The sequence below is a fragment of the Panthera uncia genome, chromosome A2, assembly GCF_023721935.1.
Source record: "Panthera uncia isolate 11264 chromosome A2, Puncia_PCG_1.0, whole genome shotgun sequence".
NCBI lineage: Eukaryota > Metazoa > Chordata > Mammalia > Carnivora > Felidae > Panthera > Panthera uncia.
In genome coordinates this window covers 53672868-53698734 of record NC_064816.1, presented here as the reverse complement: position 1 = coordinate 53698734, position 25867 = coordinate 53672868, and the positions used below count along the sequence as shown (strand labels likewise).

The following is a 25867-nucleotide window of genomic DNA, read 5'->3' as shown; positions in this document are numbered from 1 at the left end:
CCACTCCCTCTTCTTTCTGCATTGCATTTCTCCTGTGGAGGGTAGCCTGGAATCCTATTTTTTGTTCCTCTTATCTGACGCTCTCACAAGACTGAGCATCTTGAGGGCGAGAACTGTGGTTAGTTCATCTCCCCAAAAGGCTGGGAAGAAATCATGCAAAGCCACAAAAATCCTGCCATCCAAAGATGTCAGCCCAGCGCTTCTGATGCCTCTCTCCCTCCCAACCAAAGATCCTATGATTCCAAACTCCACACGTGAGCATGTGAACCTCACGTTCTACAATCCCAACCTGAGCGGTCTGTGATTTCATTCCAAAAATATCATGCCCCTGATTTTCCAATAGGGAGAGACTATAATTCTAAAATCACCTTCCCAAAAGAGCTGTTGGCACCCCCATTTCTATCTTCTCCCCTGACCATTCTGATTCGAGGACCGCACAACTGCATGAGACAGTGCGGGGGGGGGGGGGAGCCCCGCCGGCCTGCAGTGGTACCCCCGCCTCCCCAGGCCCAAGGCCCACATCTGCAGGTGAGTGACTGGCTTTGCCCGGGCTCAGACCCAAACTGGAGACCCGTAAGGGCAGGCAAGTGCCCCATGGCGTTTATTCTCCCTCATCTGCCAGGTGAGGCGGTGGGCTGCCCTGGGTTCCCCGTCACGGGGCCTGCCACCCCACCTCTGCCCCTTAGGACACATAACCCTTCCCTGACTTCCTCCTCCTTTTGCTTCTCACCAGCTGCCAACAAGCCCAGAGCCTGTGGTCGGGTTGAGTCTTGTCTTCTCACAGCAGGGGCAAGGGAGCCAGCGATAAACACATCTGTGATCCTTTCCAAGATGCTCCGTCAGGAGCGGCTGCGGGCTGGCCCCTTTTCTGCTGTCAGCTCCCTACCTCTGCTGTGTGTGGGGCCCACGGAAGCCTACTGTGGGGGAGGTCCTGTGGTGGGACCCCATGTCTTTGAATAACAAATAGCACCCTGCAGGATCCCGCGGGCATCTCCCCACTGGGGCTCTCACCAGGCCCTGACCAGCACCTGAGGGTCCAGAACAAATTGAGGATCAGGGCCCCATTTAACAGATGGGGAAACGGAGGCTTCAAACAGAGATGGGACCCTGAGCTGATATACACTGAGCCTTACTAACCCCAGGCTAAGTGGCTGTCCTTGCTCCTGACCACTTAGATATGTGCCTGGACCCTTGGCAGGCCCTGTAGCAGGGAGTGACAGTCTGGCCACCGCAGGGCTGGGCTGGAAAGCTGCCTTCCCTCTGTGCTCTGCCTGAGTAGTATGGCCACTGCCCTGGGTGGCCTCCCTTTGCACCCTACAAAGGGGTGCTCAGGTCTATTCCCGTGTACAACGGGAAGTCCTGAATTCTACTTCCGGGCTCTGGAAAATACATGGCGTCAGGGTCAATGGCTGTTCCAGGAAGGGTACCCTCAAGGGTCCTCCCAAACTAGAGTGGAGTTGGTAGGTATGGGGAGTAGCCCCTCAGCTGGGTTTCCCTGAGCCGTGAGAGTTGTTCCTGCTCAGAAACATCAAGTAGGACCCAGCCTGCACTCTTCCCAGACGCTGCCCAAAGCTGTACTCTGCGTCCCTGGAGTCAGTTTCTATGATTTTCGTACCTCCTCTGCTCCAGAACCATCAGTGGCTCCCCAGTGACCATGAGGTGCTCAACCATTCACTCTGTATGTATGCAGAAGGTCTCTGTATGCCAGGCTCTGGTGTGTGGCCGTGAATGAGACACACAGGGTCTCTGTCCTCATCAAGCTTATGGTCTAGGGAGGGGAGCAAGCTCCAGAACAAGGCAGCATCTGAGTAAAGGGCAAGAAGGAATTGAAAGGGAAGCTTCTCTGAGGAGGGGACATCTGAGCTGAAAGGTGACCAGTAAGAAGAAGGCAGCCCCAGGAAGATCTGAGGGGAGAATGCAAGGCCCTTCTCACTCCTTAACGTGGCAGGTGACCTTGCAGGTAACAGTGGCTGTTACCCCTTCAGGGACCCATGACCCCCAAACTGACCCCAAGTCCCCACCTCTGGCCTTTGGCCACCCCCTCCATACAGCAGACCTGGGTTACCTTCATCTCTCTTCTTTGCTTAGTCAAACCTCACTCATTTGGGGGGCCCGTATCCTCCAGGAAGCCCACCGAGGTTGGTTTTCTGATCTCTGACAGCTCCCAGCATCTGCTTCCCCCAAGAGCTGCCTGGAACGGCAACCATGGCCCTCACACCTGCTGCAGTGACATGGCTCCTAAAACCCTCTCCCATGTGATATACACAGATCCTTTCTTACCCCAGGCTAGGACTTCTCTCCTTCAGTTCTCACAGGGGCCCAACCTGGTAGGCACAGGTAAAGAAACTGAGGCCGGGAGAGGGAAGCCACTTGCCTTCCTTCTGTCCACCCCCAGGGAGTGACAGCTTCCAGGGCGGGAGGGAGCCTATGATCTGCAACCCCAGCCATAACCCATTCCTGACCACAGGAATACAGAGGAATGGGCAGCTGGGGACCCTGGAGGGGTGTGCTGGCTATAGGTAGGCACTCCCAGCCACAGGACTGGATAGGCAGGGCCTTACGCTTTACCCCAGGACATCACCCTGGGGCAGGCCAGGTGAGCAGCTCGGACTGTGTGACTCACCCTGGCAGCCTGGGAGGCTCTGACACACAGGATGTGGCAAGAGGCTGGAGAGGAGAAGGAAGAGAGTGGGAGGCCTGAAAGCAGCAGGAAGGGCCCGGCTGGCCTGTGTCACTCCTCTGCACACCAGGGGGGCTCGCTCCCCTCTAAGGTGTGCATGCGTGACCCCCCGCCACTTGCCAGACAGACTCCCTCTCCCCCGACACATGCTCGCACGACTTGTAGTTATGCCCAGCCTGTGCTGAGGACCACCTAGGTGCCAGGCCCTGGGGTAAGTGCTCCCCTGCCCCGTCTCCTTCCCTCTCCACCTCAGCCCCGAGGACACTCCTGCCAGCTCTGCTTCCTTCTCGTGAAGGAAGGAGCGACAGAGCCAGAACGCAAACCCAGGCAGCCTGCTGCCAGCCTGTGCTGCGACCATCACGCCGTGGCAGCGCGTGGCCAGCTCGAGAGCTAGAAGCACTGGGTTCGAATTCTGACCTTGCTCATCAGCTGTGGGAACCTCGGCTTGTTACCTAACCTGGGAAATGGGGATCACGATAAGACCATTCATAGGAATGCCTTGAGGATGAAGTGAGCGGATGCCTCCAAAGCTAGAAGACTACCTGACCGATGGACAGGCTCTGGCAGAACAAGATTGGTGCCCCTTAACCATCTGTCACCTGAATGGGCAGCTTGCGGCCCACACTTTGCCAGGAGATGTATGTGTTGGAGCCTCTGGTCATCTTCCTTTTCACCTTTTTCTGTATTTTTTAAGAGCTACCGGTGACTACCAGTTCTAAACACCCACACTTAAAAACGAAGGGACTGCACAGAAAAATCTGAGTGTAAAATCAAAAGGTCTGGCCACAGTAGGCCGCATTCCCACAGAGCCACACCAGGCAGGAACCACACTGGGCTCCTTGGTCCGCCATAGTCCTGTGCACGGTTTCCCTCGTTGTTGTCACTCCTGTTCCTGCCCAGCTCCTGTAGTGCCCGCACATGTCCTGTCACTGCGGTGGTCTATCCCCCACCCAGGTGGCACGGAGCCCTCACTCCCAATCTGCCCTGGCTCACAGAGGCTTCTCTATCGAGCTGCAAGCGGCCCCCAGAGACTTTCCTCTCCCAGCACCTCCTGGGCCTGGGGGCTCCAGCGTGGGCTCCCAGCACCGTGGCCTTCACAGGCACTTACAGAGACCACTCCCAACCTCAGGCCTCTGTCTGGGACAGCACCCAAGCCAGGCAGCACTGACTTGGGAGCCCCGAGACACCTGGTCAAGCTGCTTGTGCTTGAATACTTCTTGGGATGGGGGCCTCACTTTCTTGGTAACTCAATCTGTTTCTCAATGGCCGTGGCTTGTCCTCACACCGGTAGGACCTGCCTCTCTGTGACACCCCCCACCCATGGGCCCTCACTCTGTACTCTGGGCCTGAAGACCGATGTGCTCCCTTGCCTTGGGACAGCCAGCTCCTCATGGGAAGAGATGTCCAGCCCCCTTTCGATCCCAGCACCTCCACTAGAAACATTCCTAAACATCCCTGACTCTCTTCTAAGCTGAGCCCAGAATCCAGGAGGATCTCAGGAGGCAATAAAGACAGAACAGTCACCCATATCTTGACTAAGGTGAGCAAGGACATTTCAGCGGCCCCGGCAGCTGCTCCACAGGGATGATTCTTACTGAACTCACTTCACCTCCTCCCCACAATCAGAGATCTGTATAGCTGATTTTGTGGGCCCAAGGATAAGACATCACATCCGTCCCTCGTTCCATCTTGCCGAGTTCCATCCAGTTTTAACAGAGACTCGGTTATTCAATCTCTCCAGTAACTGACGCGCTTCACGCCATACCCAGATCCTGACCAGCAGCAAATCGACGACAGAGTCCAGCCGAATGAGGCTGAGGGCAGAGCCCTGGGGCTCACCACCAGACACCCAACACCAGCCGTTAGGAATAAGCTGTTTCACAGCACATCTGCCAGAGCCTCCCGGCTCCCCTCCCTGGCTGCCTACCTTTCGGCCCGCCTCGTTATTGTGTAAGTTCATGAGAGTCCGGGCATTCTGCTTGATCTCCCGGGCATCCACAAAGACCTTGGCGAAGCCGATGCCGTAGCGGATGTCGGCAGAACAGCCACCCCACTTCCAGCCCTCGTCCCGGTGGTACTGGCCTTGCTTCTCCTTGTCGCAGCCACAGTCACTCAGGTTGCCTTGGGTACAGGCAGCTGTGATGGCGTGGGCCACACCGGCGGCAATGATGGCGTACGTGAAGGCAGCCTCCCGGCTCCCTGCAGGGAGAAGAGTGGAGAGACTGGGGTCAAGTCCAGGGCACCCTGGGAGAAGGCCAGCCTGGATAAGAAGGGGAGCCGAGCTCACTGTAATGCTCTGCAAAGACGGACTGAGTGCCTACCGTTCCTCACCCCCCGAGAAAGCTCCGTCTGGGGCCGATGACAATGCCCGACACCCGCCAGCATGCACACACCCATTCAGTCCTGTCACTGAATGCCCTTGGGGTGTCAGCTGGGCAGCGCAGGGGTTGTCCGGCTTCCGGAGGGTTGGATGAGGGGACCTCTCTGTCGATTCCCACCCACTCCCCGCCACACTTGATGTGGCCGTGTAAACTGTGTGCACACTAACGGCAACACACTACAAAGCGGCATTTCTTAAAACACCTCCAGTGTGCACAGGCCCTGGAGCCAGAGGCCTGGGCTCAGATCCCAGGACCGTCAATCCCTGGCTCTGGGACTTTCAGCCAATGACGACTCCTCCCCGTGTCTCAGTCTCCTCAGCTGTAAAATGGGGACGTGGCCATCGTGCCTTTCTCAGAGCAATGACAGAGAACGTTAAGAGTTTGTCCGTGTCAAGCTCTCGACTCCGTGCCCGGCTCATGGCACCTGCCTGACACAGCAGGTCTTGCTTTTGTGGTCCCTATTATCATGGCTGTGTGTCGCCTATAAGCCCCATCCCCTCCTCTTCCCCATGGTCCTCTCACTAGACTGTGAGCCTCTCCGAGAAGGCTGGGACCTGGCCCCTTCGTGTCTGTGTCCTCAGGCATCATCAGTCTGATAGAGAAGGCAAGGTGTAGGGAAGGGATGGGGACTGCCCACAGTCAGGGTGGAAAGGGGCAGGATGGACAGGAAGGTTCAGTGGAGGGAGGGCGTTTGGGGGCACCTTTCCCACAGGTCTTCCCAGCTGCGTGGAGATGGCGTAAATCCTGTAAGGATTTACAAAGGCTCTGCAGGATGGTGCTAGGGCTTTAAGTGGGAGTAAAAGGGTCCTGAGTAGCTGGGGCACAGCAGCGCTGCCATCCTGCCCCTTAACCTCTCTGAGCCTCAGTCTTTCCATCTGTAAAATGGGTCCGAGAGCAGCGTCTGCTGTATGGAATGAAGATGAACCCAGGCACTCTCTGGGAAGCCCCAGTGAGCCTTCAGCAAGTCCACTGTCACAGTGGGGTGGGGTGGTTCAGGGAGGGCTCCCTGGAGGAAGAGGCCCCACACCCAGAGCAGGCAGATGAGGCAGGGCTGTCCAGTCATGAAGGGGCAGGGAGAGGGTTCCAGGGTGCTGTGATGCACGTGACCTTAGCAGTGGGTGAGGCAACCTCCAAGCTCCTTTGGGCCTCAGGTCACACTGATGCACACTCAGGTAGATGCCTCCCCCATCCACCCCTCATCCACCTCCTGGCCTCGCCCACCCGGGCTGCTGAGACACAAACAGCCTGCCTCCCACCCCATCCCCGGCCACTGCTCTCCCACTGTCTGACTGACGTCGGCCTGCCCACCCGTCAGATGGATTCACTCTACCAGGGCGCTTTGCTCCACCATCCTGTGCCAGCCGTCCGTGGCACCCCTGTTCACACAGCGCCTCCAATCCCAGCCCCACCACTTCCGGACTGTGACTTAGGCAAGCTCCTTGTCCTCTCTGAGCCTCAGTCTCCCTGCTTGTGAAATGCAGATGATGCCAGTGCCTACCTGACAGGAGCTGCTCAGAAGGAAAAGGAGTGGCGGTGACCTGCTTAGCCCAGTGCCTGGCTCACCAAACACCCCTAAACTGGGCACTCTCTCCTTTTCACTGTACCTCAAGCTCGAACCTGGGAAAAGGCATTATTTCAGCACCTACCAGGTTCCTGACCCTGCACACATTATTGATCACATTAGTATTAGAAACCGTGTGTGTGTAACACGTGCCCTGCAGAGCGCTGAGCACAAGGGAGCATCGACAGGGGACAGCCCCAGCGTGGACAGGGGACAGCCACAGTGTGGGCACATGCACAGGCTGGACCTCGGGCAGGCTGGATTCCTGACAACGCTTTCATTCTGTGAAATTAAGAAATGCTGCATAAGATCGTCTGCTGCGCGGCCGGGCTCACAGGAAGGCAAGGGAACCCGTGGGGGCCGTGTGTTGAGGACAGAACTGATCACTAGCAGGGTGAGTAGGCATGGGATGTGGCCATCTTGTGTTGCTGGGCTCTGCAGAAAAGGGAGCTCATGAATTAAGGCCTCAAGGCCTGATGATCAGGCCCTGGGTCCCAGAGGGGCAGGACATTGGAAAGGAGCTACTACTTGATGGACAGAATTGCAGAGAGGGCACGCTGGGAAAGTCACTGCTCATGCACACACACCCAGCAAAGCAGGACAATAAACAAGCTACCTGAGGCAGCACAGGAGGTGGGAAGGTAAGGGGTGAGGACATCAGAATCCTGGAAACTGGGAGCCTTGTCCCTACCTTCGAGATATGGCTCAGACTTGTCCTTCTGCATGCTCAGGGGTTCCCAAGTCAAGGGGGAAGACTGGCCCCAGGCCAGTCATTCCCTAAGACCCCTCGAGAAGCAAAGATAAAGCTGCCAGGCACCAGCTCACAGGAGAGTATGAAACACACGAGGAAATAATATACTAGATTCAGCCAACAGTGAGAATAGACCCTCAGTGACACCAAAGGAAAGAGTAATGAGATGGAGAGCATAAAGAGAACAGGATGGGGGTCATTCCCGTTCCACCACTTCCCAGCTGTGTGACCTCAGGTGAGTCACCTAACCTCTCTGTGCTCCAGTTCCTCCACTATAAAATAGGGACGGCAACCACCCACTTTCTTAGGGTAGCTGAGAGGATTAGAAACACTAACAAAGATAAAACATTTAGCACAGAGCCTGGTATGAGAAAGGGGCCCCAGATACTAGATTTATTACAATTTCTATTCATGACGGTAGTAACAGTTTTTAATTTATTTTTTTTTTAAATTTACATCCAAGTTAGTTAGCAAATAGTGCAACAATGATTTCAGATTCCTTAATGCCCCATACCCAAGTAACAGTTCTTTATGAGAGGTTGAGGAGGTAAAGAGTAGGAGGCAACGTTGATCTTCATTTATGGTTGAAGAAAACGAGGCCAAGAGAAAGGTCTGGCTTGCCCTGGGGCCACCCAACGGGTGGGCAACAGAGCTGAGCTGCCGACTTGGCCTCCAGACACCCCATATAGATCAAGTCTGTCCCCAGGGATTAAATGGCCGGAGGTGCGGCAGCAGCTGAAAGGAGACTGTGTCCCCTTTATCAGACCAAGAATGGAGTATGCAAATTGAGGAGGGGGCGGGGAGCCAGGCCCGTCATCTGAGACATGCCCTTCTCCCAGACTCCTCCCTGGAGGCGGGGCCGGGGGCAGGGTGGGGAGGGGTGGGACCAGCGTCCTTTGTGGTAATTTTGTGTTCAGTGCAGGTGACCTGCCCCTGGTCCCTCTGAGCCCCCTTAGCAGCACACACCAGTGCAGGTGGTGAGGGGCAGACAACGAACTAAACACGGCTTCTGTTCCCAGGTACATACACTTAGGTCGGGGAAGCGCAGTTGAACCCCCACACAGTTAACTACCCTAAGTTCAAGGTGGACCCCACCCCCCTCCCCGCTCCACAGTGAAGTCCCATCATGGGCCATGGCCTTCCCCTCCCCGCCAAGCTGGCCCTTACCTCAGCACCCACTGCCCCTGAAAAGTGAAAATTGTGGCTTAAGAGTTCCCAGGGACCCAAGTACTGGCTGCTCAAGTCCAATGCCTCTGGGTGCTAAAGGGTCACTGTGAGCCCTGCCATTGACCTTGATGTGGGCCTTGCCCACCTACATTAGACTGGCACTGCCTGATCCCCCCTCCCTTTCTCCCCCACCCCCCACCTGACCACTGAGGAAACTGGCCTGTGCATCAGGCTACCTGCGTACCTAACGTCAGGCCTGTTAACGGCTTTAAGCCTCTGTTGTTTCTTCTGTGAAATGGGCATAATGACAGCATCTATGTATCATGGGCTACTGAGCAGACTGAACCACAGAGTGAGGGGAAGGGGCTGAGTACAGAGCCAGGCATGTAGTAAGTGTTCAGTAAATGCCAAGCATCGTTGTTGTTTTTGTTATTATTACCCCCAGGTCCCATTTTGCCTCACTGTGCTCCATAATGCCCCGAAGGACAAGACAGCCTCACCCAGAGGCAAGTGGGTGGGGTTGAGCCAGCCATGTCTGCCTGCCCAGCCAAACTGCAGGTTCACAAGGCGACAGTGACCACATCTGTCTTGCTTCCATTGTTTACAACTCCCCCCCCCCCCAATAATGCGTGAGGGATGAATGAAGGAGCAGGTCTGTTTCCAATTTCAACCCCGCCAGGAGCTGGATGACCTTGCACGAGTCACTTAACCTCTCTGCGTCACCATTTCCATACCTGTTCGCGTCACCTACTCTGTAGGAAGAAATATGTCTCACCTAGCACAAAGCTGGTGCTTAAATAAACTGCAGTGAGTATTGCAGAGATTATAATTGATGAAATTACAGGCACACTGTTGGGAGATACAGAAAGAAAACTCCCCTCCCCCCCATTTAGTTTTTTTACATAGCCCTCCTGCCTTTTTAGATTGATTTGCTTATTGTCTGTTCCTCACACACCTACCACTCCCATCCCCCCACTGGAATATAATTTCCTTGAAGGTAAGCACTCTGTCATGTTCCCCATTGGGTCCCCAGGGCCTGACACATAGTAGGTACTTGGTGAATTTCATTGCATGAATGAATGAATGAATGAATGAAAGCTTCAAACGGTGGCCAACAACTTTTATTTAGGGCTTATTTGCCAGGCTCCCGGCTAGGCAATTTGGGAAAGTCTGCTCACCTATTCCTTAGGAAAACAACCCCGACTGAAAGGTTCAGAGAAGGTCTGACAGGAGGGTGGGGAGCAGTGGTGAACTCAGCCCATTCAGCCTACTTCCTCCAAGGTACCAGCACAGAGCTAGCCAGAAGATGGGGTTTTTGAGGGGGGGTTTGGGTTCAGGGAGAAGGCCTGAAAGTAACATTTGTTGAGCACTTACTATGTGCTAGACCCACACCTGGCTCTCTGTGTCGTGTTTCCCAACTGCCCTATCGGTAGACGTCACTGTCCACAATTTTACAGATGAGGAAACCGACGCTCTGAGAGGTAAAAGTGATTCACTGAGGCCACCCACCTACAAACTGGCCACAACTGGACCCAAGTGTCCTTTCTCAGCCCCACCCACCTCTCTTCCTGGCTCCTCGTTGCATCTGGAAGCCCACGGTTAAGAGAGATTCTTTTGGCTTAAGGCATGGATGCTTATCAAAATGCCTTTATTTCTGTCAAGAGATGCCATTAGGTTACCAGTTAAAACCTATCAACAAATAATTTATAAGACCCATTCAAGTGAGATGGCTTGCTAAGCTAAGAGCCGGTTTTGATGGCAGGGAGAAGGTAGAAAGGGATTCCAGAATCTTAAAATCTCAGGCTCTCAAGGTGAGAGGCCATGTTACACTGCATCCATCCGTGGGATCTTCCTGCACCCATCCCATGTGAGTAATGCCTTGATTTATCAGTGGGGAAACTGAGGCTCAGAAGAATGACTTGCCCAGACAGAGCCAGGATGCAAACTTCGAGGTCACATGCTATCTCCAACCACTCCAGGGCAATGCCCTATACCCTGGCCATTCTCAGGGCTCCCAGGACAGCCCGTGTCTCAGCTGCTTGGGTGATTTCCTGAAGGCCACCTTGTTTGTCTCTTATGAGGCATCTGCAAGAGTGCATTTAGGGTGTCTGTTTATGACATCCTATGCCCAATGGCATAGTTCATCATAAGCATGGCAAAGTCATAAAATGTTTATTATTTGAGAGGCTCTTTCCTAAGCACTCAATATAGATCAACTCAATCCTGGCAACTGCCCTATGAGGTATGGACCATTACTATCTCCATTTTACATATGGGGAAACTGAGGCCTGGAGAGGTGATGCAACCTGCCAGGACTTAAACTTGGCTCAGCTCCAGAGTCGGACCCACTCTCCTGCCTCCAGGTCATGACACCCACTCAGTCCTCCTGACCCCGACCCAGGCACTTTCCCAGATCTTCCACATGGAGTCACTGAGCAGCACACGCTGGGCTTGGCCACTGCTGACCACGCGCCCTCCAAGAACAGACCCACCCCCCTCTGCCTGGAGAGTCTACCTGTCTCTCCTACCCCTGAGCTGAGGAAGAACCTCCATCAAATCTCCTGGACCAAGCCATGTGCCCTGTGCCATCACTCCACAGATATTTCTTAAGCACCTGTCACGTGCTGGGGCCTGGGGATACCGACAGGAGAGACTCAGACATGGCCTTGCCTTCATAGGGGAACAGACAGCACGATCACATCATTCAGTGGCAGCTGAGGACTCTGAAGAACATAAAACAGGGCAGTGTTGCTAGCCGGGTGCACCGGGGGTGGTGCCTTTAGAGCTCAGAGGAGCCAGCTACGCAGCTCTCTCTGTGAGAAGCCCGTGTGATGACCCTGACACAGAAGAGCCGTTGGCAGAAGCAGGAGAGCGGGGGGCACAGGGGAGCCGAAGCTCTCAAGGGCGGTGGCAGGTTCTGCTGGCTCCACCATCCTGCCCTGCACAGAGGCATCCTCAGAATCAGAGAACAGACTCCCAGAGCCGCAGACGTAAATTCCTCCTGGAATGATAGGTTCATGGAGTCCAGGAGACTTGCCCAAGGTCACCAGTGAGTCAGCGAGACTAGGGGGACTAGAACGAGGCTCTTCTCCTGGCTCCCAGCATGGGGTCCCCACTCTCACCTCCACCACATCCTCTTTAACTCTCAAGACACCCACATCTCCTGGTAAACTTTCCATCCAGAAGCCCAGGTAACTGGCTTTAGCTCAGAACTTGGATACGATGGAGCTTATCCATCCTTCCTCCTCTCTACTCCTTATTCGGCTGGGGGGACCCTGAGCAAGGGCTCTGCCTCCCCGAATCTCAACTTTCCCATCTGTGAAACGAGAACCACCAGGAGGACACTGCCAAGTTGCCATGAAGAGTAGTGCACCCTCTGTGTAAAGAGCCCAGGCCCTAGGAGGTGCTCAGGCAAGTGTTATCACTGAGGTGAACATGGGGAGCCCGAATGGTGCCCTCCACACAGCCCAGCTCCATAACGATCCCGGTGGGTACAGAGGAAATAAACTGATGACCAAGCCTGCCCGAAAGATTCCATTCCACCGCCCTGTGCAGCCACCGTAAATGGTTTGCACCGGAATATTATCTGGGTGTATTTACGGTATCTTACTGGAAACCACAAAGTGCATTGTATTTTTTTTTCTTTTGCTATTTAAAGCCAATGGGTCAGAGAGTGAGCAATCTGCAGTGACACGGGCTGAAATATATGATGATTTGGAAAATATACAGATGGAAAAAGGTTGCTTTTGCCAGTCCCGTGGCATGGCAGCTCACAGCCCTTCTGGGCTCAGAATGCCATATCTGGCTGTCTCCATCCAGAGGAACTAGAGAGCTTCTCGGTGAACAACTGGAAGAACTGGGGGTGCTGGGAGTACATGTCTGGGCTGAGCCTGGCTAAGATAATAGGCCCTTAGAGCTGGAAACTGGGGGAGGGGCATGCGCAGGCCCCCAGTCTCCACCCTTCTCTCCTGCCTCAGTTTCACCTCAGGGTCTCTCTTCTCACTGGGCAAAGCCAGTGCATCCTGCTGACCGTCCACGAAGGGTCAACATCTGCCCCTTCCTGCCTCCATGCCTTTGCACGTGCTGTTCCGTCAGCCTGGACATGGTCTTCTTCCCATCTGCCTGGTGAGAGGCAGGTGTTTTCAAAGCAGGGCCCTGGAGGCGATAAATCTGGTTTCACATTCTGGTTCCACTTCCCAGTGGCAGGACCTTAGATAGTTCATTGACCTCTCAAGGCCTCAGTGTCCTCCTTTGTAAACTGGGAATATAGTCACCTTCTTAAGGTCGCTTGGGTGGTTAAAAAACCAAAGCACATGACAGAATCTGTCAATCCCTTATCCACACCTGGTAAGGGATCAATAACCAGTAGCTCTTACAAGATGCACTGTTGGTTAACCAGCTCCAGTGCCCCCTCTCTGAGGGACCTTCCTGATATGCCCCTCCTTCTGCTTGTGGCCCAGCACCTTAGCTCTCCTTACTTGGTGTTGAATTGAATTCTGTCTCTTCCCACTAGATTGTGGGGAGCTGGATTATTTATCTGCGTAGCCTCCATAGTTGAATGAGTGAATGACAGTGTGTGTAAAAGCGTGTAAGCATGTGAGTGTGTGTGTGTCTGTCTGTCTGTCTACCATATGAAAGCTGGAAAGAGAACATTATAACAAAAGACTCATCTCAAAGAATAGTGTCAGGAGAGCTAAAACCCAGGATGAACTGAGGCTTGCAAAAAAAAAAAAAAAATGCAAAGGAGACAAAAAGTCCTTTGTTAGCTGCGTTCTAAGCAAGAATAGGGAAAGAATAGGTCTTTCGCTCAGGCAAGATGGCGCATTGTTAAGAAATGGCAGAGAGAAAGTGGAGCTGGCCCGCCCCTTGCTTCTGTCTCTCTCACTCACTGGAAAGGCCTTCGAATCCATCCTTCCAAGCAGTCATTAGCTCACCAGACATGTGCTTTGGCTGTTTTCACAGCCTGAAATGGGTAAAAAGACGGAGCCATTTGTGTGAGGCACGGATTCCCAGACCAGCGGGTCACCCTGCTCTAAAGAGTGCCACAGGAGCAAAAGCCTAGAAATGCATTAAAGTCAGCCGGTGTGCAGACACAGGAGGGTGGTACTCCCCTCCCAGGGCCTGGATCCTAGGTCATCTGTGCCCATCCCTGGAAAAATTCCGGCAGGGGAGTACCAAACAGGAGGTCGTGAGTATCTGGAAAAGAATGCAGCCGTCCCGCATGTCGGGAAATCACCATTTCTTTGTTGACAATAATGCTGGGGACAGAGCAAATTTCTATATGTGCTAAGAATGTGATTATCTTCCCACATCCTGTCTCTCCCCTGACACAAGGGAAAGAAATTCTTCTGACAGCTCCCCTCCCAGGCAAAGCACTGGCGGACTGATTCATGCCCACCTCTCTCTCCAGCCTCTTTCTGCCCTCCCTCCCCCACACCCTAGAGTCCAGGGTGCCTGGATCACACTCCGGACCCCCTGGCTCTGGGCTGGGTCACACCTGCAAGCCTCTCCTGATGGCTTCTCCCCTGCCACAGCCTTCCCCCCTCTAGTGTGGACCAGCCCATCACAGATGACCCCTGCAGGCAGCCTTCTGTGCTACAGTCTACCTGCCTGGTGCCCTCTCCTCTCCTATGAGATCCCAGAGCACATTTTCTGCTCTGATGTTGCTGTCTGTCCCCACCAAACTGTGAACACACTGAAGGCAGAGCCATTTCATCAGTCTACCACACAGAAGATTCTAGTAAATATCTGTGGAACCGATAAATGAATGAACGGCGGACACACGGTGGGGCAGGGGGAGCTTGTGGTGTGGGATCCCATGAGCATTTAAATTCTAGAAATTCAACCAAAAGCACCTAAGGGAAAAATAAATAAAAGCACTGTATGCGTGGGAACGTAAATTGGTGTAGCCACTATGGAAAAGAGTATGGAGGTTCCTCAAAAAATTAAAAATAGAATGATCATATGATCCAGCAATCCCACTTCTGGATACATATCCAAAGGAAACAAAATCACTCTCTTGGAAAGATACCTGCACCCTGTGTTCACTGCAGCATTCCTTTCAATAGTCAAGATGTGGAAACAACTTCAGGGTCCATCAATGGATGAATGGACAAAGAAAACGTCATATGTGTGTGTGTGTGTGTGTGTGTGTGTGTGTGTGTATTTTATGATATATACATAAAATGTGATATATAAATGGGATATATATATATGCATATATGTGCACACACACACATATACATGTGTGTATATATATATATATATATATATATATATATGAGTGGTGTTTCTTGTGGGGTGGGGGGCAGGGGGTGCCTCTGCAGAGCATTCTACCAGATGGTCAGTGAGTCCAAGGTCAGAGATGAGTGGGTCCTCCAGAAAAAGCCTGCTCAAGCTGCTCTCTTGTCTGTAAGACTTTTCAGGGCCTTTAATATGCTGGTGGGCATTCTGGCTCCCCCAAGTAGGGAGCTCCCCAGTTTGTCATCCAGGATGTTTCTCCAGAGACGCTGGTGGAGGAAGGGAGCAGGTGGACAGTATCATTCTGCTGAACAGATACTGGGAACGCGTCTTTTTGAATCATGCCATGGAGAAGGGGTCTTCCCTAGGCCTTGACCTAATTAGCATGTTTACCCCATTTGAAGCCAATGCAAAGGTGGAAGGGAGAGCCAACAGAATGCCGGGCTAAAACGGATTAAAATGAAAATGTGCGGGAATGAATGTTCAGCCTTGTATTGAGGTCAGAATGAAAAGCATCCACTCACACAACAGAGGGAACAGAGTGCTTCCTGTGTGCAAGGTACCACCGACCTGGGAGTCAGAAGATAAATAAGACCTGGGCCTTGTCCTCAAGGGCTCAGAGCAGCTGCTGGCACATAAGATAGAGAGGAGCTCCGGGGTCATGTGTTTCTTCATGTGTGCCCTGAGCACCTACTGTGTGCCAGGCCCTGGGTGGGGCATCCCAGGAGAAGATGCTTGACAGGTCTGGGTTCCATGGACACCCCCACAGTCAGGGAGAAGATTGATATTGGACACATCTTTGCAAAAGTAAGCAATGTCCCTTCTGAAGGTGGTAAGTGCTGTAAAGACATCAGAACAGATTGACCAATCTCAGGCTGGACAGTCCAGGAAGGCCTCCTGGAAGAGATGGCATTTGGGTGGAGACCTGCATGATGCTGGAGCAAGCAGGTTACCTGCCATCTCTTGGCAGCTGCTCCCTTTCACCCTTCTCCTCTGCCTCCTCTCCAGAGGGAGCTGAGGGCGGGTGTCTGCACCAGTACCCAGGGAGGTCCCCACATCCTCTGGTGCCTGTCTGTGGTCACCATGCCTTCCATGTACCAGGCGCCATGTCAGAGGCCTCCGTCTGCTTCCTCACAGAGCTGCCTTCTGGCCCAAGGCAGAGATGATAGCAACATCACAACTATGATTTCCGGAGCACATCCTATGTGCCAGGCGCAGTTCTGAATGCTTCATGGGGACTAAATGATCTCAGCCCATGGGACACAACCTATGGAGCAGACACTATTATCACTGCTGTGGGGTCAAGGTCCACAGCTAGTAAATGGGGAAGCCAGGAAAAGAACCAAGCGGGCAGTCTAGGGGCTGAACTGTTATACAGTGCTGCACAAATGAGCAAATAGGGAATATGCCCTGGAGTAGTGAAGTGATACGAAAAATCTGGCAAGGTAAGGGGCAGATAGGGACAGGTGGTCGACGCTACCCATGGGTGTCCTCAACGGAAGGAAAAAGAGCATCCCAGCAGAGGGGACAAGGCAGGGCAAAGGCGTTGAGGTGAGAGGGGCTTTGGTATGCTTGAGGGTGGAAAGAAAGGCAGAGGGGCTGGAGATGGAGGGGAGAGGGGGTCTGGGTGCAGGTCACAGGGGTCTGTAAAGAACCAGGGGGCCTGCTGGTATTTTATTCCTGGAGGAACAGTAAACCACTACTGGGTTTTGCACAGTGAGTGGGGGGTGGCTGCCATGATCAGAGCAATGCTGGGAAGATGCTACGCCGGATGGCTGTGCAGCTGGGGAGGCGGGGGTACATGAGGAGGCTGATGTAGCTGTCTGGGCAACAAGTCTCTAAAGATGGAGGTTTTGAACCAGGAGGTGGTGGTGGAGCTGGTGAGAGGTGGACAGACTGGCAGACACAATTCACAGGTAGAGTCAAAATGGCGAGCTTAGATTAGCAATTGCACCGGTAGCCTCTCCCTATTCTTCTCTGCATCTCCTCACTCTGTTGCACCAAGAAAAAAAACCCAGTGCATGCATCCCCAATTCGTTGAGCTCATCTTCATCTGAGATGGGCATGTGAGCCTCCTGGGAGGGACAAAGGGATACCTTCTGATGGCCCTAATTTACAGGTGCCAGGATTTTAAATCCTGCACAACGTTGCCACGCAACTCCCTCATTCTGCAGATGGGAAGACTGAGATAGGAGAGGTGAGGTACTCTCTCAGAGTCCTCAGCAAGGTAGTGGTGGGGCTGGAATGGAAACCTGGCCATGTGACTTTGATCCCAGTGCTCACTTGGTTGCCACATGGCCCAGCAAGACAAGGTTCTCAAATACGTGGCATCTTCGAGAATCTCAAATCTGGCAGGCTCACACAAGGAGAAGAATATCCCAGCATCAGGGAACTCTCTACCCATCTCAGCTCTGCCACAAAACAGCCATGTGACTTTGGTCAGCCTCCGCCTCACTCAGAGCCTGAGATGAAGGTAGACAGACCTCCTGTTGGGGGGCAGATGAGGCCATACATGAGGAAGGGCTATCGCAGTGCTTGGCCCTCACAGATCCTCAATGAAAAGACAAAAGAGTGAGCCCCACATGAGCCACCATAGCCTGGGGTGCTATCTGATCCAGCCTTACTCCCCTGCACCATGACTCAGTACTACTACCACGACAGTCAAACCTGAGGCAAGAACACACAACTGGATGGAAAAATGGGTAAAAAGCATGAACAGGCAACTCACAGAAGAGTAAACATGTAGAGTCAGTAAATATAGGAAGAGGGTTCACCCGAATTACTTCTCAGGAGAATGCAAATCAAGACGACGGTGAGAAAGCATTTTATACCCAATCCCTAGGCAAAAATGAAGTCTGGATAATTCCAAGTGTTGCAGAGGCTGTGGATCAACACTGCTGGCTGGCAGGAGTGGCACCTGGCGCAATCACTGTGGAAATCAGGTTGACATTCATACCTGTGACTAGCAATTCCATTCCTCTGTATGCACCCAAGAGAAACACATGCACATGGGCCCCGGGAGGCGTGAACAGGGAGGCGTGTGGTGGCAATGTGACAATAAATGCTTAGAGGCAACCCAGATGTCCCACAACCAAAAGCACAGGAGCATAGATTAGAGTCTATTACCCCAGCTAAAATGAATCAGCAACAGCTAAAGGAACAACGTGGATGGGTTTTATTACTAGTGAGTGAAAAAAATAAATTCCAAAAGATTGCGTATAGGATGATGTCTTTTCTTTATAAAATTAAATAGAACTAAAACCAAATAATTTACTTCTGGGGACTATATCAATATGATAAAACAGACACAAACAAGCAAGGAATGGGAAACCCACGGTTCAGAATAGAGAACGTATGGCTTGGTGGGGAGAGCAGGGGGTGGGGAGAGCAGGGGGCGCACAGGGATGCTCACAGGGGTGGATGTAAATTACCCATTCTTGTTCTAGATGTTGTGTTGGGTGCTGGATTCAAGGGGGGGTTCACTGTATTATTTCAAAAAAGGAAAAGGCTGAAGGGGGAGAGGTGAATGCCTTCTTAAGCCCCCAAAGGCCACACTGGGTAGCAATTGATAAAACCAATGTGGAACCACTATTGTGGCTTCCAATAGTGTAGATTCCAAGAATCCCTGGCATTCAAGACCCCTGAATAGCTGGCCTGCAATCTCATCCGAGACTTCTGACCCCCTGCATCTTGAGGCTGCAGGGCCTTGTCCAAGATCCTCTTAGCAATCCAATGTCCACATCTTTGCCCCACGGTTCTCTCCACCAGGGATCGCATTCACTGGTGAAATTCTTCTTACCCTTGAAGACCCAGAGCAAGGGCCATCTTCACTGTCCAGTTCACTTGTCTCACCTTTCACTGTCCAGTCTCACCTCTGAGCACCCACCACACCATCTGTGCCTTTCCCTAAAGCACGAACCATTCCACAATCTGCTTGCTCATTGTTATGGGCTGATTTATGTCCTCCCCAAAAGTAATATGTTGCAGCTCTAACCGCCAGTATTTCAGAATATGGCAAGGGGCAAGATGTATTTGGAGGTATGACCGTTAAATCAGTGATTAAGTTAAAATGAGACCATCATGGTGGGTCTTAATCCAATCTGACAGGTGTCCTTGTAGGCAGAGGAGATTAGGACATAGAGACATCAAGGGCCTGCGCACGGGGGAAAGATCATGTGAGGACACAGTAAGACGACAGCCATCTGCAAGCCAAGGAGAGAGGCCTCGGAAGAAATCAAACCTGCTGACACCTTGATCTTAGACTTCCAGGCTGCAGAACTGTGAGAAAAGGAGCATCTGTGTCTAAGCTGCGCAGCCTGTGGTTCTTTGTTACAGCAGCCCCAGCTGGCTGATGGACCCGTGAGCGGTGCCTCTCCCCCAAGAGACGGTCTAGGTGGGGCTCCCACGTCTGGCCAACAAAATCACTGCCGCCCTCGGCCACTATGACTGGTTTGGGATGGACACATGACCAAAAGTCAAGCCCTGTTAGCTGATCCAGTCAGGATGAACCCTAGGACTTTTGTAGGTGCAGCCAGAGAAAGGCTAAGGCTCTTCCTTGCAGTTCTAGAACCTGGAAGCTGCAGTGCTGGCACTTGAACAGCTATCTTGCCTCCCCAAGAAGCAGCTGTGGGGTTGGTAGAGGCCAACACCATCTCTGGTTCAAGCCATTCAAAAATTAGCACCATCCCTGACTTTCCAGTGACTTAGGCAGACATAAATTCCCCTTTTCACCTTGAGGCGGCTTGAACTGGGGTTCAGTTTCTAGCATCCCAGTGGCCTTTGTCTGGTTCACATCCCTGGCCCTCTCCTGAGATCTATACAGTAAAATCTGGAACATTTAGAAGGGGAGACAGAGCCATGAAACGCAGAGCTGGGGACCAGAATGGAGGCTGAGGAGGCAGTGGAAGGCGAGCCTTTTGGTCCCGGTCTCAGCATGGGATGGATAACTATGCCAGGGGGTGGCTGCCCACCCCAACGTCAATGTTCCTCTTCCTCCTCAGTCACAGATCCTTAGCTGGTCTCATAGCTACTCTGAATAAAAGACTATACTTCCCAGCTTCCCATGCAGCTAGGTGTGGTTATGTGACTGAGTGCTGGCCAATGAGATGTAAGCAGAAGAAGTATGAAGGGGGTAGGCCAGGAGGCTTCTGGGAAGTCTCTTCAAAGACAACGTTTCCTGCAATCCAGAGTGCGGTCTTCATGGCCAGAGCTCCCAAAATCAAAGACTACACGCTTGATGCCTCACCTACAAGCAGCCTGTTGGCTGGCCATTGACAGGAAGAGGCAACCCCATGAGGGTAAGAGCACTGATGAAGAGCCCAGAAAGATGAAATCTGAGGCTTACTGCTTGGTGTCTTTAAGCAGGATATGTTTATACGTGAGGAAACCAAGGCTCAGAAGGGATGTGACTTCTCAGACCCAAGGGAGGGTCTCATCTTGGCCTCCTTTTCCTCTCCTCCACTGCCACCACCTTACAACTTCCTGGCCAGGGTAATGCCTTTCTAAGTGGCCCTTGAGTCGTTGGCCTCCCTCCATCCTCTGCAACTCACTTCCAAAGCAGATCCCCACAGCTATCACTCAGGCCAGAGCCACTGTCACCTCCTGTCTGGAAGACTAGACCAGACTCCTAACTCCCAGTGGCGCCTCCACGGTTCATTCTGTTCCCAGCAGCTACAGCAATGCTGCTAAATTCAAAGTCGGATCCTGTCATTCTCTTGCCCTCCATTCACTGGAGTAAGACCCAAACCCCTGATGTGGCCTGAGAAATGTCACACTGTCCAGGTTCTGGCTCCTTCTCTGACCTCTGAGACATCCTCTTTCCCCCTTGTTGCCGTACTCCAGCTATACCAGGCCCCTCACTGTTCTTCAAACTGCCAAACACATTCCTGCCTCAGGGCCTTTGCACATGCCATTCACGTTGCCTAGCATGCCATTACCCAGAACTGCCATAGCTCAACTCCCTCATGAATCTAGAGGCCTTCTTTGACCAAACAGGCTGGAACAGCAGCCTCCAGCCATAGTGGGCACTCAATAAATAATTTGGTGAGTGTATGAGCTAATGAATGACATAATAAATGAATGAATTTTATAGCCACCCGTTAATGAATCTTCCAGGATTGCTGTTAGGCTGGATCATATGATGTTGCCATTTTGCAGGCCAAAAATCATTGAATAGTGGCTATTTCATACAGTATGACCTTACTTTGGCAGCTATGTCATTGTTCAAAATTCTCCAATTGCTCCCACTGCCTAGAAATCCAAACTTCTGAGATGGATGCCACACACCTCCTGGCCCTGGCTCCCACTCCCCTTCCAAGCCTGTGAACCTGTTGCCCTAGCATTGCTATACTATCATGGGGTTTTCTTGGGCTCTTCTTATTGTTTGAATTCCCTGAGACCACCCAACGTGCAATGAATTCCCTCAATTCTACAATTCTAGCCAGCGGGGGGCTGCTGGACAGTAGGGGCTCCGTGTACCACAGCCCTCCAATGCACCCCAGCAGGCACTACTATAATGGCAGGCTAAGGGCTGGCTATTCCAAGGCTACAGGCTGTGCTGGCCTAAACCCAGTCCCAGGAGACCGTGTCCTTCACTTTTGTTGGCCTTGGACAAGTCCCTTCTGAGCCTGTTTCCTCATCTGTAGCATCTCATATGTCAGCGAAACGCGAGTTTAAAATAATGCCGGAGTCCAGGCCTGGTTCCCAGGAACAGGGGGCTGGAGATGTGAGCAGGAGATGGCAGAAAAACCACAGGTGCCAACAAGACAGGGATTTCAGCGACCTGAATCGGAGTCCCAATTTCGTGTGAGCAGGGGGCAGCCCACACTCTCTCTGGGCCTTAGTTCTCCACCTGAAAAGTCAGCCCTGAGGTAGGGAAGAGGGAGAAGGAAGGGCAAGTGTTGCAAGGCAAAAGTCTAACCATGAAGATGTCAGAAGGGCACACAGGTGGAGAGAGGCTCTGCAAGAGGGGGCCGACATGCCCCCCTGCCAACCTCACCATGATGCTGAGCTCTTTCCCTCTCAGGTATGAGAGTAGCAAGGGCCTACAGAAGATTGTGACACAAGACCTGCTTAGGACCAAGATGATACTGTTCTTCCTTCCAAGAAGGAGGAACGAAACATCCAGCGGTGGATGTGACAGGGGAGCCCCAAGCCTCATGGAGCCGGCGATCTCAGTGGGTGAGGAATGATTCAGACGGTGCCGAGTGCTTGGCCGATGGGCTGCAGCTTCGTAGTGAGAGGGGACTTTAGACACCTGTGATCAAGGGAGGCCCCGGGTGGCCCAGATGCCGGGAGGGAGAGATGCACAGAGAAAAGGGGCCCCGGTGCTGCCTGTGAGAAGGCATCTGAGGCAGAAGGAATGCGTGGTGCTGGGGCTCCAGCACAGGACCCGGCGTGGTATGTTTGGGAAACAGAACAAGGCTGGGTGGGCAAGGGGGGAGGGGCAGATGGGGGCAGATGGGGGCGTTTTGAAACAAGAGGAAGCCTCCATGGAGTGTTGAGCAGAGAAATGATGTGATCTGATTTTCATTTACAGAGGAGGACCCTGCCTGCAGGAAGGTCTGCAGGATAGTCAGGGGGCAACAGGATGATGTGGGTGCCCGGGAGCCCAGCTTTGTGACCTGAGAGGGAGGATGTCAGGACACAGAAAAATGGCTGGATTTGGGATGGATCTCATCAGTGTCCACTGAATTTGCTGGTGTTGGGGCTGAGGGAGAGAGAGAACTCAGGGGTGCCTTTAGAGCAGCCCGGCAGGTCAGCTGAACCACTCCAGCCCAAAGACACTTGAGGCTGACTTATTTTCAGGGAAGTTCACAGCTTAGCAGCGAGCCTGCAGAATTCCTGGCCCCCAAGCAAGACACACACCATGACATTTTCCACAAGTGCTATGACCAAACCCCTTTCTACCAGGTTTTTGTCACAGTTGCTTTGAAAACCAAATGTATGGCCTGACGCTTTGTGCGTGTCTGTCTGTATACGTGTGCAGGTGCACGTGCACGCCCGTGTGTGCATGTCCAAGCAACTCACAATCCCCACAAATCGTAGGTTACCAATGCAAATGCACACAGTGGCCTGGTGGGTCACGTAAGGGGACTGGGTGGTAATAGGGAGTGGTAGGGACCGTGGCAGTGACTGGCCTGCCCCGGCTCCACTTGAAGAAGCTGCATTCTCAGTCTGACCCCATTATAACTATGTACACACATGTATAAGTCATCAGATCTGCTGATTTTTTAAAAGAAGACAGAAATTCATATTTCTAGGCAAAACAGTTTTTTTTTTTTTTTTAATTGGTCTTCAATTTAACGAAACAGCAGAGTGCTATATCAGCCAGTTAGCATTCAGGCCACTGGTTGCTGTTTTTCAACTTTGCCATAAATGATTGGGGTGATCTGGATTCAAATTAGGAAGCCAACCCTCACGAGGAGATCTGAATTCAAGTCATGATCCCATATTAGGGAGCATTCCCACACGGGGCAGGTGAGAAGGTCCTAGAGGGCTCCCGGAGGGATTGTGGTCTCCCACAGCCTGTGAGACCTTGCCTGAGGTGTCTGGGTGAGCACATACCCACTTTGAGCTCCTTCCCGAAGACGGTGCGCTCTCCCAGTGCAGAGCAGTTCCAGCGGCCATTGCGGAACTGAAACTGACACTCGTCCAGGCCCATTTGTGAGCCTTCTCCTATGACGATGATGGCGTCGGGACGACTCTGGCAGATCGCCCGCTGTCTGGGAGCCAGGCCTGGGATCTTGTTACAGATGATGCTCGCGCCCAGAGCTACCACCGAGGAGAAGCCACTGGAACAGGGGACACAGAGAGAAGAAGTGTTAGGCCAGCAAGGTGGAGGGCACGGCTTGCAAGCCCTCCCAGTGTGTCTGGCCCTGGCCACCGCCTCCCACTGCTCCCAGCAAGGGTCCCAACTTTTTGACACTGCACCCCCAACCCACATTTATTCATTTTTTTATTCCCTATTGGCACTTTTGAAATATATATATATATATATATATATATATATATATACACAATATCAGTGAGGCTTGATTTCCTTTTAAGATATACACACACAAAGACGATGTATGTCACAAACATAATGTGCACAAAAGAAGTTGCCCTTGTATTTATGGTTGGGTTCAATTGAGATGAAATTTAAAATCATGCAAAATACAACCTAATATTGTCTAGGAATCATCTCTATGTGGTAAAACTGCAAAGTCAAGCCAGGGAATGGTAACTATAAAGTTTCAGGCAGCAGGTTGTCCATACACAGACATTCATTTAAAAAATGGGGCGCCTGGGTGGCTCAGTCAGTTAAGCATCCAACTTCAGCTCAGGTCATGATTTCATGGTCCGTGGGTTCAAGCCCCGTGTCAGGCTCTGTGCTGACAGCTCAGAGCCTGGAGCCTGCTTTGGATTCTGTGTCTCCCTCTCTCTCTGCCCCTTCCCTTCCCTCTCTCTCTCTCTCTCTCAAAAATAAATAAACATTAAAAAAATGTTTTTTAATTAAAAAAACCCCACCCAACTGCTTGTACATGTTATATATACTCTCTGGTATGTATGTATGTGTTCTATTACAAACAAAATCTTTAAAAAGTAATTGTAAATAGAAGTTCTATTTACATAGAACTTCATGCCAACAGAGCATGTGTATCCCATTCTAGGCATGACCCACCTAGAGGATGCCTATGACAGAACCGTCTACAGTTCCTACGTTCCTGACTCATTCTCTACACAGATACGTCTTGGACCCCTATCAAGTGCCAGGCACCATGCTGGGACAGAGGCAATAGCCTGCCCTCCAGGAGCTATGGAAGGGACTACACCCATTTCACAAATGAATAAAACAGACCATTGCAGACAGTGGTGGGCACTATGAGGAAAGTAAATGAAGACACTGTGATGGCATTTGGGGGGTGGTTGGGAGGGAAGAGAGAGGGCCCACTTTAGCTGGGGTGGTCAAGGAGGGCCTCCCTGGGGAGGAGCAGAGCAGCAGGGCCTGAATGGCCAGAAGCCAGCCATGGAAGAGTAATCTGGGCAGAGGGAATGGCAAACACAAAGTTCTGGGAGGGGAGCAAGCTTGTTGGGATGGCTAATGAACAGAAAGAACCCACAGAGGCTGTTGCCTCAGGCTCAGGGAAGGGGAGGGTCTGGGGAGAGGATCTGGTAGAGAGTAGAATTTTCTCAGGTGCATCAGGACGCACTGAAAGGCTGAAAGCAGGGAAACCCACAGGATCCCCTCCCTCCAGCCCCACGGGGGCGGGGGTGGGGAGGAATGCAGGATGCCAGGGCAGGAGAAGGGAGAACAGATGGACGGGTAAGAGGGGTGGTGGCTTAGCCTTGGCAGCAGTGGGGGAGGCTGCAGATGGGGCTGACCAAACTTGCTGATGGACTGATTGAAGGCAGAGCTGAGGGGAGGGATGGGGTAGGGTCTGAGGGAAAGACAGGCGTCAGTGTGACTCTTGGGTGTCTGGCCTGAGAGTGGGGCCATTTCCTAATATCAAGATAACCCCAGACAAGCTCCAGTGGTAACCCTGCGATGGTGCAGGTAGCCCTCCCTTTACACAAAGATGGTCCGCACTCTGGAGCTTTTAAAGAGAAGACCTCACCCCTGATGCCTCACTCTGGTTATAATAATAAGAGCTTCCATTTATTGAAGGTCACTGCCAGCCCTGGGCAAAGTGCCTCACACTTTCCATCCTGGGGCTCAGCTACAGGAAGTTGTTCTGGAATTGGAATTTCTTAAAGCGAGGCTCTGTGTACCAGTGGCCCAGGAGATGAGGTGATCCCACTCCTCTCCAAGCACATAACAGACCACTCCTGCCCTCTTTCCCTTCATTCCTTCCTTACACCAGCCCTCTTCCTGCCTCAGGCTCTTCCTCCCTCAGGTCCTTACCCGTCCCCTTCCCTGGAATCTCTCTGGTCCCCTGAGATGTCCAGGCTTGGCTTCTTGCCATCATTCATGTGACTTCAAAGGACACCTTCTTTGACCACCGCAGCTAAGGGAACCTGCCTCCACATCCCGCCCCTTATAACTTTCTATCACAGTCTCTGTTTTGTTTACTTAATTCTCTTTATGACTTACGGTCTTCTGAAAT

At 52.4% G+C, this 25867-nt stretch overlaps 1 protein-coding gene across 2 annotated transcripts in view; it reads right to left on the bottom strand.

Moving 5' to 3' along the window:
* Positions 1–25867, bottom strand: part of WNT7A (Wnt family member 7A) — a 78090-nt gene that overhangs the window by 33593 nt on the left and 18630 nt on the right. For both annotated transcript variants that reach the window (XM_049641067.1, XM_049641066.1), the window contains exons 2-3: positions 23346–23572; positions 4608–4879 (exon numbers count right to left, since the gene is read on the bottom strand). In XM_049641067.1, the coding sequence (XP_049497024.1) occupies positions 4608–4879; positions 23346–23442 (369 nt within the window). In that variant the 5' untranslated portion in view covers positions 23443–23572. The remainder of the gene's footprint in view (positions 1–4607; positions 4880–23345; positions 23573–25867) is intronic.